Source organism: Amblyomma americanum, chromosome 9 (assembly GCF_052857255.1).
Source record: "Amblyomma americanum isolate KBUSLIRL-KWMA chromosome 9, ASM5285725v1, whole genome shotgun sequence".
Classification (NCBI taxonomy): domain Eukaryota; kingdom Metazoa; phylum Arthropoda; class Arachnida; order Ixodida; family Ixodidae; genus Amblyomma; species Amblyomma americanum.
This window is the reverse complement of record NC_135505.1, coordinates 139,947,853-139,966,898: the sequence shown is the minus strand read 5'-3', so window position 1 is coordinate 139,966,898 and position 19,046 is coordinate 139,947,853. Positions and strand designations below refer to the sequence as shown.

At 46.0% G+C, this 19,046-nt stretch overlaps 2 protein-coding genes across 5 annotated transcripts in view; one reads left to right on the top strand and one right to left on the bottom strand.

Annotated features, from left to right (window-relative positions):
* LOC144104619 (excitatory amino acid transporter 2-like) overlaps positions 1–19,046 on the top strand; it is a 47,532-nt gene that overhangs the window by 10,372 nt on the left and 18,114 nt on the right. Inside the window, exon 2 of the mRNA XM_077637737.1 lies at positions 17,015–17,060. Within this exon, the coding sequence (XP_077493863.1) occupies positions 17,028–17,060 (33 nt within the window). The 5' untranslated portion in view covers positions 17,015–17,027. The remainder of the gene's footprint in view (positions 1–17,014; positions 17,061–19,046) is intronic.
* LOC144104620 (uncharacterized) lies at positions 1,667–17,393 on the bottom strand. Of its 4 annotated transcripts, none has more exons than XM_077637738.1 (3): positions 17,072–17,393; positions 5,547–5,840; positions 1,667–3,994 (listed from the first exon to the last, which is right to left on the bottom strand). In XM_077637738.1, exons 2-3 carry the CDS (start codon positions 5,838–5,840, stop codon positions 3,641–3,643), a joined length of 648 nt encoding a protein of 215 aa, XP_077493864.1. In that variant the 5' UTR covers positions 17,072–17,393; the 3' UTR covers positions 1,667–3,640. The 4 variants fall into 4 exon arrangements, with proteins under 4 accessions (XP_077493864.1, XP_077493867.1, XP_077493866.1 ...); XM_077637741.1 differs by lacking the exon at positions 17,072–17,393 and adding an exon at positions 12,874–13,069; XM_077637740.1 differs by lacking the exon at positions 17,072–17,393 and adding an exon at positions 10,129–10,268 and having other exon boundaries at positions 1,674–3,994.

Below are 19,046 nucleotides of genomic sequence, written 5' to 3'. Positions count from 1 at the left end.
CTGGGCTCCTCTGCAGCTCCCAGGCTCAGCCGTGTCCTCCGGATGCTAATTAGAAGTCGCCTCCTACCGTGGGGGGTCGCTCGTGTCTTGTGTTCTCAAGAAGCACGCCTGTCTTGCAGCGAAGACTGTTTAACGGAATTCCAAATAACGGTAACCTGTAGAGCGAGGAGTTGCGTAAAGGCCGAAACTGGGGCGTGACTGTTTTTGTAAAGTACGCCTCGCGTGGGTGATCCTATAGGCTTCACCAAGCAGGAAGTGCAAAAACGAAGTTTTCATTGCTGCGCTGACTCAGTGGGTAGGGCGCTCGGCTACTGATCCGGAGTTCCCGGGTTCGAGCCCGACCGCGGCGGCTGCGTTTTTATGGAAGCAAAATGTTGAGGCGCCCGTGTGCTGTGCGATGTCAGTGCACGTTAAAGATCCCAAGGTGGTCGAAATTATTCCGGAGCCCTCCACTACGGCACCTCTTTCTACCTTTCTTCTTTCACTGCCTCCTTTATCCCTTCCCTTACGGCGCGGTTCAGGTGTCCAACGATATATGAAACAGATACTGCGCCATTTCCTTTCTCCCAGAACCAATTATTATTATTTATTATTGTTGGACTTAATTTCTGGCGCGGCAGGTAAGCTTCATGTCACCGGTAGCAGGTCACAGAATCCGCGCGAGAATTCTTAACTTCTGAACCCTTTATGCTTCATTCTCAGAGTTGCCCGCCGCGCTGGCTCAGTGGTTATGGCTCTCGGCTGCTGACCCGAAAGACGCGGGTTCGATCCCGGCCGTGGCAGTTGAATTTCAATGGAGGCAAAACTGTAGAGGCCCGTGTATTGTGCGGTGTCAGTGCACGTTAAAGAGCCCCAGGTGGTTGAAATTTCCGGAGCCCTTCACTACGGCGTCTCTCATAGCCTGAGTCTCTTTGGGACGTCAAACGCTCCTAAACCAAAATATCGGAGTTCAGAGGGTGTTTTATCTCAGCAAACATGCATCAAGGGTTCGTCAACGTTATGACATTTCTCATTCCCGCATGTCACATCACAAAACGGTGACTTAAGCGTCTTATGGGAGCGGTTTTGTTCGCGATGGTTCATAGTATGCTCCAGCGAAAAGTATACGTCATTCCTGGCTTTGACGTCCTTTTCTCTTCTGCCTGTGCAATGTAACAAGCCAGGGCGAAGTTTACGTGGAATCCTAGCCTTTGCATTGTTTTAATTTCTTACATTGTACAGTACTTTTCGAAAGTCCGCGGCCCTTTGATCTCCTGTGCCAATTTCGGTGTTTTTTGTCCGTTGGCAACAAGAGATACCCTCGCTCATAAATTTTATTTCTCCGGTCTTTTTCATTTTGCTTTTATCAGGAACTTCTATTTACTTCTCATCAGGGCGCATTCACAGCTTCGTCAAAGCCCATTTATGACTCATTTAAGACAGAAACCAAGAAGCCGCAGTACGCTGTCAGTGCACTTCCTATCTACCTTTCTATAGTGCATCCAAGAGTAGCCCGTCCCCCTTTCCCTCGAGCTGTTTCTTAATCGCATTTCAGAAGCCCTTGATGCTCAACTACATCAGATGTAAGTCACTTTAGGGACTGAACCCCGATAAACAAAAAACAAGTGTGTTGTCAAATCGAGAAAACATTTCACTGAAGATAGAAACGTCACAAGGATTTTTTTTTCATCACTGCCTCTGCTAAAATACTCCCTTTATTGACATATAATGACAGGTTGGGGCGTAGCCTCCTTTGCTACAGAAGTGCCAAAAACACAATAAAACTGCATGCTATGCGAAAAAGCACATGACAAAGCTTAAGCGAATTCCCAATAGAACCCCACGACCGACACACCACGTACAATACAACACAATCCCTTAACACCCTCAGCTTCGGCTCCTGTATTTAGTCAACGGCCTGTATTGCGCATGAGTTATCACAGCTGCATTATCAAAAACTGGGGTGTTATCACAGCCGTTACGACAATCAATAAAGCATTCAGTATGTCTTAGAGGAAAAAGAAATAACGTTTACGCTAGGTGCGTAACGCGTGAGGTAAACGACAGCTGTTAGCCTGTTTGAGCGTCCATAGACGTAGGCAGCGCCCTAAAGCTACCCCAGTTATGAGGAACGTTTATCCAGATCCACATGGGCTATCCTTTTGCGATCGTGATCTATAACGCTGGTGCGACGCAGAGCGGCGTTATCCAACTGAGTGCAGCCGTATGCTTACACGCTGGGAAAGAATGCTACAAGCAATGCGGCAACCACACTATATATCATCATCATCAGCCTGACTACGCCCACTGCAGGACAAAGGCCTCTCCCACGTCTCTCCAATTAGCCCTCTCCTTTGCCAGCTGCGCTCACCGCATGCCCGCAAACTTCTTAATCTCATCCGGCCACCTAACCTTCTGCCACGCCCTGCTACGCTTGCCTTCTCTTGGAATACACTCCGTTACCCTTAAGGACCAGCGGTTATCTTGCCTTCGCTTACATGCCCTGCCCAACACCATTTCTTCCTCTTTATCTTAACTAGGACGTCATTAACCTGCGTTTATTCCCTGACCCGCTCTGCCCTATCTTCCTGTACCTTAACGTTGCACCTATCATTTTACTTTCCGTAGGCTCGCTGCGTTGTCCTGAAGTTAAGTTGAAGCCTTTTTCGCCAGCGAATTAATTGTAAAGTGATTATCACGTGGCGGCTCGACGAACCTCCCTTAGTGCGACTGCAGCGCTCATATCGGCCGCTACGGGAAACTCGCACTGCGGACAATTACCAATACAGTGCGTCCGAACGTCGCACCAACAGCTACCTCGGTAAAACAATGACGTCACGCTGTAGATGTGCTCTCGGTACGAGGGTAGAGCAGCATATATATTATTACCATCGACGACGCCCTACTGAATGCAATCTGCTTTTGTCTAGCCCAATAACGCTAAAAAGGATAGTATATTTTGCGCTATAAGTGCCATTTCGACGTAAGACAACCTCCAAAGGACAGCATGCATTTAAACTCAAAATAGTGATAGGAATGCTCAAAGGGCCCACGGATCCTGTAGTTCACTGGCCAAAAAGTGGCCAATGTCACAAACTTCAACATTAAGCAGGTGATTGAAGATGGTTGTGCACTGGTAAAAATGTTAATTGAGAAATAGAATGTTTATTATTTGAAAGTTGCAGACTGATCTGCCATCAGCACAATTAAAGAGCGCACACAAAGTCCGGTAGACACATCAAATTAACACTGAGTACTACAACCGCAAATACATTTGATTTCGCAGTAGGCTTGCTAAAATTGTAGGTGCTCCAGCCCAGAAGTTCATTTTTGCTGCTAAATATACCGCAGCGGGCGTTTAGCACATATTGTTAAAGTTCCTCAAAAATTCAGTCTGTATCGCTCCTGGTTAGAGTGCAGATACAAGGCATCAAACATATTTATTTGAATTTGTTTCTAACATCAGGAAATATTATATAATTCATTCAAAATAAGAAATCTCATCTTTCCTTGAAGAAAGTACGCCTTCTCCGTCAACATGCCAAGGCCCACAAATACTTGGCCCACAAATAGCACACACAGAAACGACACGCATGACCCTCAAACGAAACCACCGCCGCAGTAGTCGTTGCCTGCCTCATAAGAAAAAAAGGAGACAACATTACGGGTGCTTAATAAATTGCGCGACATTCGCAACATTTGGCGACTGTTGCAGCGTGCCGCCTAGTCGCCCGATGCCCTGGAGTTTCTTGTTGTAGTGCGCGTCAGTCTCCAAGTGCTCCAATTTGTACTGCAGGCTCCTGAAGAGAACGATGCCGCAGTAATGGCATGACAGGTCCACATCTTCCTCGCGTTCAATCGGCTGATACTGCTGTGGCGAGGATGCGGGTGCTATGGGCGACATCGTTGTCTGGTTGGGCGCCGACTCGGACAAGGACAGTGCGCGCATGCCGTCGCCAAGCGAGATCTGGCGCAGAACCTCTTCTCTCTGCAGCGCCTTCTGGTGCTTCTTACCCTGCAGGACAGAGAGAAACAGAATTCATGCACGTTGACAATTAATTGTACAAGAAGGGGTTCAGTGAATAGCTGAGGCTGCTAGAGACGGAACGTTCAGGGTGTCTGTAGTGTAGATTCACAGTAACAGGTTTGAATGACATCCCAGTCGAAAGTCTACAGAAGCATATGAAGAATACGACAAAATATTTTGTATTTTTGTCACAAAGACAGATTTTTCTGCTCTTTCGCAGTATTTTTCTGTAGTACTGTAGTTTTTCTGTAGTCCTTTTCTGTTGTATGTAGTACTTTTCTGTAGTGGCTACAGAAAATTCTGTTCTAACTACAAAACCTTGTTACTACTACCCAAAATTTCTGTTGCTACTACAAAAATTTCTCCTGTCACTACAAAACGTCCTGCTGTCACTACGGAACGTCCTGCTGTCACTACGGAACGTCCTGTTGTCAATACAAAAGGTTAGTTATGTCGTTACTGCAAGACGTTATGTCGTTACTACAAAAAGTTATGTCGTTACTACAAAAAGTTATGTCGTTACTACAAAAAGTTATGTCGTTACTACAAAAAGTTATGTCGTTACTACAAAAAGTTATGTCGTTACTACAAAAAGTTATGTCGTTACTACAAAAAGTTATGTCGTTACTACAAAAAGTTATGTCGCTACTGCAAAAAGTTATGTCGCTACTGCAAAAAGTTATGTCGTTACTGCAAAAAGTTATGTCGTTACTACAAAAAGTTATGTCGTTACTACAAAAAGTTATGTCGTTACTACAAAAAGTTATGTTGTCACTACAAAAAGTTCTCTTGCTACTACAAAAAGTTCTGTTACAAGTTCGTGGTCAAAAACATCACAAAAAATTTGTTGCCACGACAGAAAATTTTCTGTTCAGTTTTTAGACTGCGATTCGGCGAAATCATGGTGCCATCCGTGCACAGCTCACCCCCACGCACCCACACCTAACGACAGCTCATGACACCTGGTTACTTCAACACACTAAGCGCAGCACCTCACACACCTCATGCACACATCACTCGGCTAGTCCAACACAGCCAGACATATAGATGCATATGCTTGCAGTGTTTGTGCCAAGGTAATAAAAATAAACGAAATAAATATCTATGACTGTGAGTCGAACCCGCGGCAGCGCGAACAGATCAGCTTCGCTGGCCACTGCCACCTCAGCCGATGACGCCTCGTATTAAACTGCAACACACTCTCGCACTGTGCATTCCACACGGCCGTCTTCATGAACTAATACTACTATCGAACTAATATTGGCGCTTTGAGCTATGCGGCGACAGTGAGAAAGATACGCGCTGCACGCGTTGGAGTGCACAACGTTGTGGCAGAAACACAGCACTGGAGCATAGGCCGATGGCGTACATTGGGTAAACTGGCATTGACGATGAAAAAGTTAAGACGCGCATAACTGGTTCCCTGGGTCAAGGGACACCTCAGTCGCACTTTAGGTACATGGCCGTGGTGTTCCCCTGCAAACAACTGCGCTTCGCAATGCTAAACCATGACCGATTTTTTTTTCGGAATTCAACTCACGCTGTTATGGGCAATCAGGGCTTCTTGGCAGTTCATGGCCACGTTGCAGAGCTTGCACACGAACGGCAGCAGAGAGTTCTGCGCCAGAATAGTTGCGCTGCCAGCAGATGCCGCGGATGCGTGGGTATCCATGGCTGGCTCGGCAACAGGTAGTCCGCCTTCGGTCAGCTCTTCCAGGTGCCTCTGGGTGGCCACTTTTTTCTGGTGCTTGGCGCTCTTCAGGTGATCCATGTAGGGCACCGGGCCGCTGAAATGCATGCTGCAGTGCTGGCAGGAGTACCCCGTCGACGCCATCTGCAAAACAATCTTCGTCTGTGTTCGATGGCTTCGTGCTTGGACTATTAACACTTCACTTGAGCGGGAATAGTCGCCTTCCGAAAAGTCGCAACAAGTTTAAAGTATTTCCGCCCGGCCTGAAAACCTGGTAGGATATTGCCGCGAGGTCTCGTCCTTCCTGAGTAACTACTTTTCTTTTATCGCTGTAGGAGCGCAGTCTTATCGCTTCTAGCTTCGTTTCACGGGTTCAGTTATCTATCGTATTGCATTCTGGAGAGGGAGAAGATCGCGACTGCTTTCACGTAGCAAAGCTCTGCGCTGTAAAGAGCATATATCCCTGTCACCACCACCAATTTTTTTCTTTCACTGTGGGCGTAAACAGCTTACTTATAAAACCTTCGTCTGTCTTTATGCTTGCCTGTGGTCGGCGCTAGATAGCAATAGACACATTTAACATAGCCCGTACCTCTACCGCCACCTCGTGTCGCGCCCCTCCACGCAGTCTGGGCACGCGCAGATCGCCCTGAGGGCGCCAGATGGCGCCACGTTCCCGTCCGCAGCGCCTCCGCCTGCCGCGTCGGGACCAATCAACGCGTGCGCAGTGTCGGGGCGCAGTACGCGGTAAGCGTTGGCGGTAGCGGTACGTGCTATGCTGAAGGTATCTAGTATTTCCAGGCACGAAAATACCGAGTTCGCGCAATTTAGCTTTCGGTTTAGTGGCCTTCCTCAGGTTTGACGTTCGAAGACGCGTTCATCAGCACAATGACACTTCGACAACAGTACGAAACTTGGTGGTATCCAAACAATAATGATAAAAGCCTCCAATAGCTGTCGTTCGAGCCCAGCACGTTAAAGCAGATGCGCCACATGCCGACCAATCGTCCCCTTGACTGCATCGTTACCTACGCACGCTTGAATGACAACTGACTGGTCTTATGGTGAGTCAGAAATTCCGCTTATTAATAATCATGGCTACAGTATATAAGCACAGAAAGTAACGCAAATACCGTTCACTCTTGGTCAGCACACATCGCTTTAGTGCCTGCCATGAACTGTGCTATGATTCCATCATTGACTGAGCACCAGTCAATCGCGCTGAAGTCCTCGTTTACTAGAAGTACTCTGGAAATGACCCCAGACAACAGCGAAACGGTAGCGGTACTCACATTCTCCGTAATTATCTTCTTTAAAGTAAATTATCCCGTTGCCTAAGAGGATGCCCGGACGTTAACCCAGCAACCCCAGTCTGAAGCACAGAATTTGAAAGCCTTTCCTTTGGTGCGTCCACTTCTCGAGGAATACGATGGCTCAGGCAGGTCTCCGCGCCAGCGCTACAACTACCTCACGATATATGCGAAGAGATATGAGCGATACCTGTTTTCGCTATCGCAGCCTTTTATCTGAGTGCGCACGGCATTCTACCATTGTGTTTACAGTGCGGGGCCTCCGACACCAGCAAAAAAAAAAAAACACGACCAGAAACACCACATACTGGGACAGATGGAAACGTGTTCAGCGCTAATCGTTGCAACGACCGCGCGAGCAAACAGTAATCGCAACCAAACGTATTCCAAATATATCGCAGCGCATTTATCTTGAACTTATGGCGCATGGGCTTCGTCGGTCAAAGGGAGCGTTTTCACTTGCAATGTCACGAGTAAATCTTGAAATTTCAGTATGTGTCATGTGTGCCTCGCGTCACCTCACCGGCACGCTCTTCATTTTTGTTTCTCAATAATAATAATAGGTATTTGGGGAAAGGAAATGGCGCAGTATCTGTCTCATATATCGTTGGACACCTGGACCGCACGGTAAGGGAAGGGATAAATGAGGGAGTGAAAGAAGGAAGAATGAGGTGCCGTAGTGGAGGGCTCCGGAATAATTTCGACCACCTGGAGATCTCTAACGTGCACTGACATCGCACAGCACACGGGCGCCTTAGCGTTTTTTTCTCCATAAAAACGCAGCCGCCGCGGTCGGGTTCGAACCGGGAACTCCGGATCAGTAGTCGAGCACCCTAACCACTGAGCCACCGCGGCGGGCTTTGTTTCTCAATGCATAAACACATTTCGAGGCTTATGAGACAGATTTTTAAACGCTATAGGCGGCCCAACTACAGCTTTTCCCGTCTTTAAAAGCACACATTTCAATCCAGACCCCACTTAGCGTACACAACTTTTGCGTGCCCGCGTCGCTAAGAGTGCACGCTACTTGCAGCTTATCAAGGTGAACTTCGAAGAATGGTTTTGGTTTTTGGGGAAAGGAAATCGCGCCGTATCTCTCACATCCCAAGGGATACCTAAACCGCACCGTAAGAGAAGGTATAAAGGAGGGAGTGAGAGAAGAAAGGAACAGGTTCTGTAGTGGAGGGCTCCGGAATAATTTCGAGCACCTGGGGATCTTTATCGTGAACTGACATCACACGGGCGCCTTTGCGTTTCGCCTCCATCGAAACATGGCCGAAGAATGTGAAGATTAAGAAGAGAACACAAGTAGCAGAACAACATTACCTCTACAAAATACATCGCGGGAGTGTCTGTAAGCAATCTGTGACAATGCGTTCCCGCAGCTCCTGGAACTTGACTATATCTGTCTTTTTCATACGGACGCAACAATTCCCGCGACAGCTTTCTCAGGGCACGGCCGAACTCATTGCCGCCGCTCGAGTCAGGCCATGCTTAGGGCTGGTGCGATTGCACAATGCGGAGAAATGAGACCGGAAAGCGAGCCCCCTCCCCCCCCCCCCCTCCCTCTCTTACTCTCAGCCGAAATCTGACCGAAACGCGCGCTGTGATCGTGGGACTGTCGGCGCTAGACACCTGACGCCAGCACCAGCGCGAACAAGGGGCGAGGCGCCGCCTCGCGAACAAGCTCTACTGACACGTTGAGCTTGTTTTCCGTTTGGCTCACGTCGAATTCCACACGAGGTCCGCATGTTATTCCCGTGGCTGAGCCGCAGGATATGGATCCTACACGGACTTTAGAAACAAATCATACAAAGAGGTAGGAATGAATATAAACTCCCTCTGATGTTTTGTACCATGAAAAAACCATAGTGAAAACTACGGGCTGCAATACAAATTCCGGACGTAGCGGAATTTCGGTAATGCCAACTAGAAGGGAACAGAACGTTTGTTCGAATAAACAGGAAGTTCGAATTAAGCGATTTTCAATTAACTACCTCCTACAGTAAGCTACACATCGTAGTTACTACTGCGTTCTCATGATCCCGCGTGCACTGTTCATGAACATGGTTTGAATAGGGAGGCGACGTTTTGGTCGCCTGGTGCCTGTGATTGCTCACAAATAGGCACCAAGCTGCTCGAAGGCAGTGTGACAGGGGAACGAATCCGGGGGTAGCTGAATGCACCTGGGAGTAAACGGTGTGGCTAGCACAGTAGCTGCAGTGCATTAGCGGCTTGCGAATGAGTGCACTTTACAGGCGGCGTTCATAGGTTCGTATATTACCGGTACCATAAATCTGGAACAGGAGTACGCGATATCCATATCTACAGCGCTAAAGACGGGACAGAAGGAACACACACGAGTCACACAACAGAGCGCTGTGTGACTTGTGTGTGTTCCTTCTGTCCCGTATTCAACGCTGTTGATATGGAAGTTAAAAACCAACTCGCCCAACATACTGAAATGAGGACACGATAAGTATCAAAACAAGTGAACGTCCCTCTGATTTTAGCGAAGTGCAAAAATTGTGTTCTATATAGCATGCGGAGCCCCCTGCAGCATCAAGACAAAAATGGAAGCGTCCATCGGGAAAGTTGAAGCACGAGCAGTGTTCAACATCCGAAGGAGCACAATTCCAAGGAGATTCATGTCGAGCCGGTGGCGGCGTACGACGACAATGCCCCAGCTTATGACACTGTTGTGAAATGACGTAGACGATTTCAATGAAGTCAATCAACTGTACGATGAATGAACGCGGTGGCAGAACGCCGCCCGATTGTGAACCCCAAATTCCTGCCCGAGTGGAGGCTCTCTAGTGCACGCTTACCGGCGAACAAGTGCTGAACAAAGAGCGCAACAGGTTCACGCGAGTGCAGGCTTGGTGCACAACAGCTTTCACAACAATCTGCACACGACGAAGATTGCCGCGCGCCGAGTTCCACGGTTGCTGACGCCAATGCACTAAGACTCGCGGAAGGAAGCAGCCGAAAAATGCTGAAGCTGGCTATGAACGACGGTGATGACTTCTTCGACAACCTCAACACCACGGACGAGTGTTGTGAGCACAATTACGACCCACAAATGAAATTACAAAGCAAACAATGCCAGAATGAGAACTCACCAGCGGCAAGAAAGGCCAAGGCTGTGCCGTCACCAGGAAAGGTCAAGCTGAGCGTGTTCTGGGACGGGCGTGGTGCCGTTCTCAGAGACTGCGTCCACACAGGCCACAGAATCGCACGGAGGTGTCACCGTGAGCTTCTCACCAGGTTGCGGAACGTTATCGAGGCAAACCGCAGAATATGGTTCGCGAAAAGTGCCTGTCTGTTCCGTGACAACGCGCTGGTTCACTCAGCGCAGGTGACGCTAACACATGCGACCTCCTTAAGGCTACGAAATTGGGCCACGTCTTCCATATTCACCCGACTTCTTCCTCTTCTTCTTCTTCTTCGCCTCAGTAGTTGTTGTTAGCCTATCAAAAAATGGCACATACCACAATGGGGGATCGGCCAAGAATCGGGTGACTGTTCACCTGAACGCAGGTAATAAAAAGGAAAAGCACGTGGGAGCGCAACACCGGTGAATTGTTCCTCATGAACAGAAAAGGGGTGAGAGTTTTGATTTAAAAATTATAAGAATAAGAATAAAGAGAGGGATTAAATAATAATTATTAACTCAAAATGTAATAATTGATAGAAAAGAAAAGTTTGGAACACTTAGCAAGGCAGTCGGTGAGATTCTATCAGGAAATTTAGAACAGCGGTACAAACAGATCTGTGGCTCAACCCAAATGTGGTGGCGCCAAATGATAGCAAGAGCGGGCTGCTCAAACTAAGGCCAAGATGCTGCAAGGGCTCCTCCAGCAACCTTTTTCTCAGAGAGTTGAATCGGCGACAATAAGCAAAAAATGTCCTATAGATTCAGGCTCACGGCAAAATGCACAAAGGGGAGAGAGCGCCAAATCCAACTTGTGTAAATAGAAATTTAGAGGGGGGATGCGGCAGCGCAGCATCACACCCAACGCCACACACCCAACTTCACACCCAACGCCATCTTCCTCTTCCTTCATATAAAGAGCCCGCTCCGCTGGAAGGATTTCCGAGACGACGATGAAGTTTTTACTCAAAGACAGAGAGAAAGGTTTAATGCATAGCATGGTTGGGTGGGCCCTCATTCCAGGAGCCCATTGGCTTTTGCCGCCGCTCTTGCCCAGTTCACCAGCGATAGCTGGCCCTCCAAATGTGAGCTGGACAGCGCCGCCTCCCAGTCCTGAGTTGTTGAGTTATGTTGGTATAGCTGGGTTTTTCTGGCATTCCCATATCATATGGTATAAGTCAGCCGCTTCACCGCATAAGGTGCAGTGAGGATCATGCGAATTTGGAAACATATAGCTGAATTTGACAAGATTTGTATAAGTTTTCGATTGCAATTTCCTTAAAATGACCTCTTGCTCCCTGTTTAGATGTTTGTGCGGTTCGGCGCAATACTTTCCTCGTTAATCTCAAATGTTGGAGTAAATCCTTCTAGCTTAATAGTGGTTTCAGATTAATTATGTTCCTATGGTAAAGCTCTTCCTGAACTCTCAAAATGTTTTCTACAGCGATGGTCTGCCGCAGCTCGTCCACCGGTGTCAAAAGTGCGTGGCGTTGGGAATACGTAAAGAAAAATTAAGCTCCCAGCCGCAATAGCTTCATAAACTTCATAAACGTACCTCGTAGTAGAACACAGCTGTAAAGGAACAGCAGTCGGCAACAATGAGCCATGGCCCGCAGAGTGCTGAGTTACTCAACGGACCGATCAGAACAATCAATTAAATCATCCTTTTAATGTAGTAATCGAGACAGGATGCATCAAACTTCTCGGGCTTATAATTTCATATTCTAATTAAATTTTCGTTTAAATAACAGGAACAGTTTATCCACGGATTATTTGCTGGTCCCAGAGGAACACTGGGGCTGTCATGAATATGGACGTAGCTCCACTCCAGATTTAAATTGTATTCGATCATAGTTCCAGTGTCAGTGGTCGGTTCCCCGACGAGTGCCCACGAAGGCGAAACAACGTGAACCTAACCTCGGCAACGCGGAAAAGCTTTCAGGATTCGCAACTCCGCCTTCCCATGAGATAACCAGTAGACTGTATCGCAGAAACTTGCGTCATTGTTTGCGAATACTTTCACACGTATTTTTCAATTCTGTGCGCGTGACGGGTTCAACCCGCCGCGGTGGCTCAGTGGTTAGGGCGCTCGACTACTGATTCGGAGTTCCCAGGTTCGTACCCGGCCGCGGCGGCAGCGTTTTTATGGAGGCAAAACGCTAAGGCGCCCGTGTGCTGTGCGATGTCAGTGCACGTTAAAGATCCCCAGGTGGTCGAAATTATCCCGGAGCCCTCCACTACGACACCTCTTTCTTCCTTTCTTCTTTCACTCCCTCCTTTATCCCTTCCCTTGCGGCGCGGTTCAGGTGTCCAACAATATATGAGACATACTGAGCCATTTCCTTTCCCTAAAAACCAATTATAATTATATGTGTCCCGGGTTCGATCCCGACCGCGGCGGCTGCGTTTTTATGGAGGAAAAACGAAAGGCTCCCGTGTGCTGTGCGATGTCAGTGCACGTTAAAGATCCCCAGGTGGTCGAAATTATTCCGGAGCCCTCCACTACGGCACCTATTCCTTTCTTCTTTCACTCCCTCCTTTATTCCTTCCCTTACGGCGCGGTTCAGGGGTCCGCCGATATGTGAGACAGATACTGCGCCATTTCCTTTCCCCAAAAAACCAATTATTAATTGTATGTGCGCGTGACGGAACACTCCGATCACTCTAGATAGAAGCCTGTCAAATGACGAAAAAAAAAAGGTTTTATGCTTACTGCTGCTGATTCCTCTCTCGTGTCTGCGGACAGCGGCGATCAAGGATTGCGCGATCGTCAGTAAACCGTCAGGTTCTGTCTCTCAACCTTCCGCAAGGGGGCGCAGCTATTTCCCTGTTCTCTTTCCGAAAATATGGTTGTGTAGAGTTCCCGAGTAATTGGCAGTCACCTTACTGTGCCAATGACGTGACGCCACCTGGAGGAATCAACCACGCTGTATGTAGCTGTAGCTGCAGCTGTAGCTGCAGCTGTAGCTATGTAGCTGTAGCTGTGCCACTCCAGCAGAGTGGCACAGCTGGTTTGCTGTGCTCTTTGCAAGGGCACAGTCAAGAAAGCACAGCTGCTTTTGGAGGTGGGTCTACGTGGATGATAGCGCACAGCTACTAGGGGCCCATATGTTACGGCCAGCCACCCCCCCCCCCCCCAAAAAAAAAGAACGAACAGCATATGTCTGAAGTGTGTCATTAACCATGACGTCACGCCCCTGAGTAGAACGAGAAGCGGCGGACGCCTTGCCCCTCGCACACACCAGCAAAAGGAACACATTATTTCGCCTGTCTAACGCTGTCGCTATACCATACAGCATAATACAGCATTTTAAGCGCACGAAGCATAAGGGAGGTATCTGTGCAATGAACGGTCGAAAAAGTTTGTAGCGAGAAGTTCTCCATGAACTTCTTCAATCGTTCAACTTTTGTGTTGTCGTTGTAATAATTTAGATGTCGCCGCTCCTACGTGGAGAACACCGTGTAATGCAAATACAGTTGAATCTCTTTATAACAAAGGTGAAGGGGGCCCAGCGATTACTTCGTTATAGCCGTAGCTTTGTTATAGCCCCTGTTGACCGAGCATCCAAGGGGAATCATCATTCCTTCATTATATCCATTATTTCGTTATAATCCGTTGCGTTAGAGCGAATTTCGATTGTATAGGCACTTGACCACAGTACGTAATTGGGTAGACAGTTCAGGCTTGAGAATGTAAAAAAAAAATCGCCCCGTGTAGGAAATATGCAGTGTTTAGCGCCTTATTTTGCGCGCCTCTTTCGACGTCATATTTCGAAGCAGTGTTTTCTAATCGTATTCCCAAATAAAGGTATCAGAGTGGAGAGTTAGCCATCTGGTACTGCAAAAATAGATTCAAGATGCACTGGCCTCAGAACTATGTCGGGCTGACAAAGACAGATTTAAAAGAGAACATTTTCTTCCCGTCTGAAAGAACAATTTTATCCTTTTAGGTTAAAGGTGTACGTAGAAGATACGTACTTCTTCTTGGCGCGTAGAATCAGAGAAACGACAGGTACTCATGTAGTGTAAGGCCCTTCAGCTTAGAATAAATGAGGCAATTACAGACAGCTGGGCAGCTTTGAGGATTAAGTATAAGGCGAACATGTAGTTGCGAATGCAGCTAATTTCGAAAGAGAAATCGCTGGGAGAATATCACACGAAAAACAAGAGTAGATTAGTCGAGAAGCCCAGGAGATCGATGTGCCTGTCTGGAAAGGTGTGTTTACAGAGGACGTTCATGTGGTGCCTGCTTAGTAATTACCCTGCCGGTAAAGCTCTCATTCAAAATGTGAAAACGTGTCCACAAAAGGAATGAAAATGGCATAACGGAATCGATAAAAATTCCAATAAACTACTCAGCTTTGAGGTAGAAAATTGCGTTTTACAAAATATATTGAACAGCACTTTTGTTTTTCAGACCAGAATTTTTTTTAATATTGACAACTTGTACCCCAAAAAAAATTCCGCGCTTTGTTTTTTACTGATTTTTACCCCGCATGACTCATAACGAGTTTTCCGCTTAAGCGAACTCATTAAATTGGACGTCGATAATGAGTAAGTAGCAATCGCGGACTTTCAGTGAGAAGTTTGCAAAACTGAAACTTTCAACTAGAAAAAGCCCTTTCAACTGCTACCTTGAGCATCATTCATTCACTTGAGCTTACTCGTGTTTACATTCATTATTTTCCACATATAAGTAAAAAGGAATTGGCCTCAAACGCTACGTCGCTCATAAAAGCAATGCGGAAAGCTTGTGAAAACTTGAATTTTCGCCAATCTTTATGTGCGATTTTGTAAAACAAACTTTTCGCTACCGACTTCCTTGAATCAGCACAATAACTTTTCTGAAGTTTTCACAGTTGGCCTGGAGCAGGATATTGCTTTATGTCATTTTGAGCGAAGAAAGGAGTGTACGGGTGATGCAAACGTGTAATAAAAAATACACTTTTTACCGCTGAATTTTCTCTGCGTCATATTTCTTGTTTCTAACGTCCGATGAGTTTAGAGTGTAATTTATGCTGTTATAAACAGCGCATAATAAAGGTCCGGATATATTTTATTGTAGTAGGTTGCAAGTGGTTCGGCAGTTGTTGTGCAGAACGTCTTGCCATTACCACATCTCATGGCGTTATAATGTGCTATAAACCTCTCCTATACATGTAACCTAGCATGATTCAAGGCATGAAAGACACATATGCATTTCCACTAGAATTATTAAAAATAGCCCTAAGATTAATTTATATGCTTTTTTTAATCAGGTTAACTCAAGGGACCATAATGTCCGCATCATCGCTGTCTTCCTTCCCCCTGACGAAATGAAACATGATTTTGCTGATGTCTGGCTGGATTAACGGAAATCCACATAACTTTAGTAGCACCGCACAAGTAAAAAAAATGAGCCCAAGTAGACATTCAAAATGGAATGTAATGAACCCAATGGGACAGCCATTTGCCCTCATGATTCCTGGGTACAGTTGGTTCTGCCATTGCGATTGTGTCACACATCTGGTTCCTGAGGTTCCATGTGGTTTCCCAAATGGTTTCCCGGTTCTAGTCAAACGGCCCAGTTGGCTTCTAAGTAAAAACAAAAAACAATAAAACATTGCATTCGGATTAGACTTTATAACTGGAAAGTCCGATTGGAACACAGTTGTTCTCTTGTCTAGGATCTGCATAGTGATGTATGCAAAAACAAAACAGTCAACTAATTAATATTAGCAGCTTAATCTCCTGAATTGTTTCATCACTTCCCCTTTCACCGCTGGCGTGATTATATCAAATAACTTCCCTCAAGGAAGAACAGCCACTGCCTCCATGTATTGTGTATATAAGAGTGAGTGCGAAATTATGTTCTCTAGAAGCGTTTTGCATTTATTTTATAATGTCTGGTCTGACTATAGTGTCAATTGCAGATGTGATGCATGCTTATTGTTGGCTTCATTTCCATAAAAGCTGGAAATCTCATAATTGAATTCCTTTGTAGAAAGGTTGGCAGATGGCTCAGCGTCTCCCAGCATTACTGGGAGAAAAGCGATGTAGTTCTAAATGGAACTCTCAGAGTTTATTTTCTTTTCGTCACTAGGCAGTTTAAACCAATTGAGTAACCATTTTGGTGCAACAGGTAGTCCATTTGAGTTCAATTGCCCAGAAATCTGATCTTGTTGGGTGGCCAGCACCGATTGCGCTGAAATGGTTGAATGCAACGAGCGGTGCAAAACAGAACTGGTTTTCACCCATTTAGCTTCCAGGAGAAATTATCCAATTGAATCCTTTGTTGTTCTGCGGGGCGTGCGAGCTGTAATTAAAGACACCGTTGCTGATTTGAGATAAAATAGAACTGACGTGTCTATAACAAACACTGAAAAATGCTCGTAAATAAACAGGGTCCTTCAAGTGAGTTGAAATGTTGAACAGCAGTTCAAATGTGAGGATTGAATGTCAAATCCGATATGGTCTTGTGCTTATTAGACTACACAACCAGCGATCAATGTGCGATCCTACTACCCGATTAAGATCACTTAATATCACTGTACAGAGAACAAAAGCTCGAAATGCATAACTTCCGCGCATCTGCTATGGCGAATTTGCGAGTCATAGTCCGTGAAATCAATCACACGGCGAGCTTCTCAGATAAGGTGATCGCAATGCCAGTACAAGAAAAGTTGTCTAGTTCACCTCGAATTGAACGGACCGGTAGCGGCTACAAATGAAAGAAAGCCAATGGCTTTATCAATTCTGTACAGCTTTTCTTTACTGCATTCCGTGACAGTCACAATAATTCCCCTTACGAACCTACTGCGTGCCGGGGGATTCCCCCTGTACGCTAATACCGAAACTATGCTTCTTCGTTGCAGGCAAGGCCACGAAATGGAGGAGGCAGAAACGACCCGGAAAGAAAAGGTAGTACATACCAGAATGCCTTGGAAATGTTATCCGGCGAGCGAAAATCAAATGCGGCTGTCCGAAGACGACTCCGAGGCGTGGTTGTCGAGACTACGCGCGCAAACGCCGGTCTGATAACCGCAGGCGGTGACCTATCGCAATAGCGTACGGTCAACTTCTCTGTAGCCTTAAGCGTGGGTCTATTGCACTATCAGCTCGCAATCTGCCAGCACCCAACAGACGCATGCTTAAACTTGTCCTTACACGAACACGCGACTGCACGATTGCGATGCAACGGCAGGGGGAAGAGGCTTGCACATGTCTTGCACCCCGACTAGCTGGCGGCCATTTGTTTCTGTGATCGTCACATCGTTGCAAAAGAAAGGGCTGCTGGCGCCATCCGGTGACCGCTTGCCGCACTATTCTCAGCAGAGTTTTTTTTTTCTGCGCTAGATGGCAGGCTATTGTTTAAAAAAAATGAGTATTTTCAGCAGTGCGCTGATCTGTAATGCTATTTTTTTTTCCATTTTCTTCGTTGCCTGCATTTATTTATTTAAACGATTTTACGAAGAGTGAGATGATTTCGAATTGATAACTGTGAAGCCAGGGAAGAAGTTCTGTCGGTAATGTGCCATGCTTACTAAAGAGAAGAAGGAGAATCATCGCTGCGTTCGCACCACCGTAGCTTGCACCTGGAGCAAGATGAGAGAGGGCTTGGTTTTTCAGCCGGGTGTAACGCAGCTTAGATGTCATTGGAATCACTTTTTGTTCCTAGTATTACCTTCCTTTAATATAAAGGTATGGCGTGTAGCAGAAACGATACGTGAATTCCGTGTAGCTGGGAAACAATAAAGGTAACACAGCTGGGGCTACAGTTGGATGATCATTAGTTTAGGAAACGCAACGCACTACATTGAAGGGCAAAAACGGCGTACACTTCTTCTGGGCTTGTGGTGCGTTGCCTTTGTCATTGTATTCTCTTTTGTTTCGCAAGTAGCGCGTTCATTTCAAAAAAGTTGCCAATAAACCGTCTATATCAAAATTTAAGTATTGCGGTGTGGATATAAAGGAAGGAAACTATATACAATCAAATGGTTTGGCATGTGTATTTGGCTCATGCAGTTAAACAGAGTACAGACACCGAATTTTTTGTGTCCCTTTTTGCACTGATACGCAAGATATCCGTAAGCATGAGTCGTCACATGTAATTCACCTATTCCGGGTAAATAATTTATAATTGCATTTCTTCTTTCATACACAATTTCGCTTTCGTGTGCTGAACCATGGCTGCGACGTCAAAGTCCAGTATAGGTATAGTATATGAGGATTGACAAGCCTGGGATATAATCGCTGCTATCTTGTTCTTTGTCATACCGGCTCTTGAGGCAGGCTGCAAGCTTATGTGTTGTAGTCAGTTAAAATGAGAAAGCAAGTCCCAAGTGATCTATATTGAACTCTGATGTTATAGTCGTCGGTTATTGAAAGCAAAACACCATGAGAAAATCAAATCAATTTTAAATGATTTGCCGCTCATGGGGGAACGCCTTGAAGTGAACCATGTATAATAATCTGTTACGCATCATAGCAAAGAAGAAAACATTTATGTTAAAACTTGATGCCTATACTTATTTAAAAAAGCACGACCTTACTCCTAGAGTTGGCGCACTCTCCTAAGGCGTACACATGTACAACATACTCGGACAAAAATTGTGAAAATTGGAAAATTGTAAGATACAGTTATAGAAATATTGAAGCTAATTGTCCGATCTTCTGATATATGGCAAAAAGTTTCTTTTAAAGCGTTTCCATCAATCACATCGAACAGTTGAGACTGCCCTAGAAAACTAATGGGGCACGCTTTTGGCGACAGCAAAAACGTTAATAGAAAAAACTGAAAGTGTAGCATGGGGTGATCTGCTAATGTATTAATTGTTATAGTGAACTCGTTCGTTATAAGAAAAAATTACGTTCATAATCTATTTCCCGCTCAAAAACGCTTTTGCC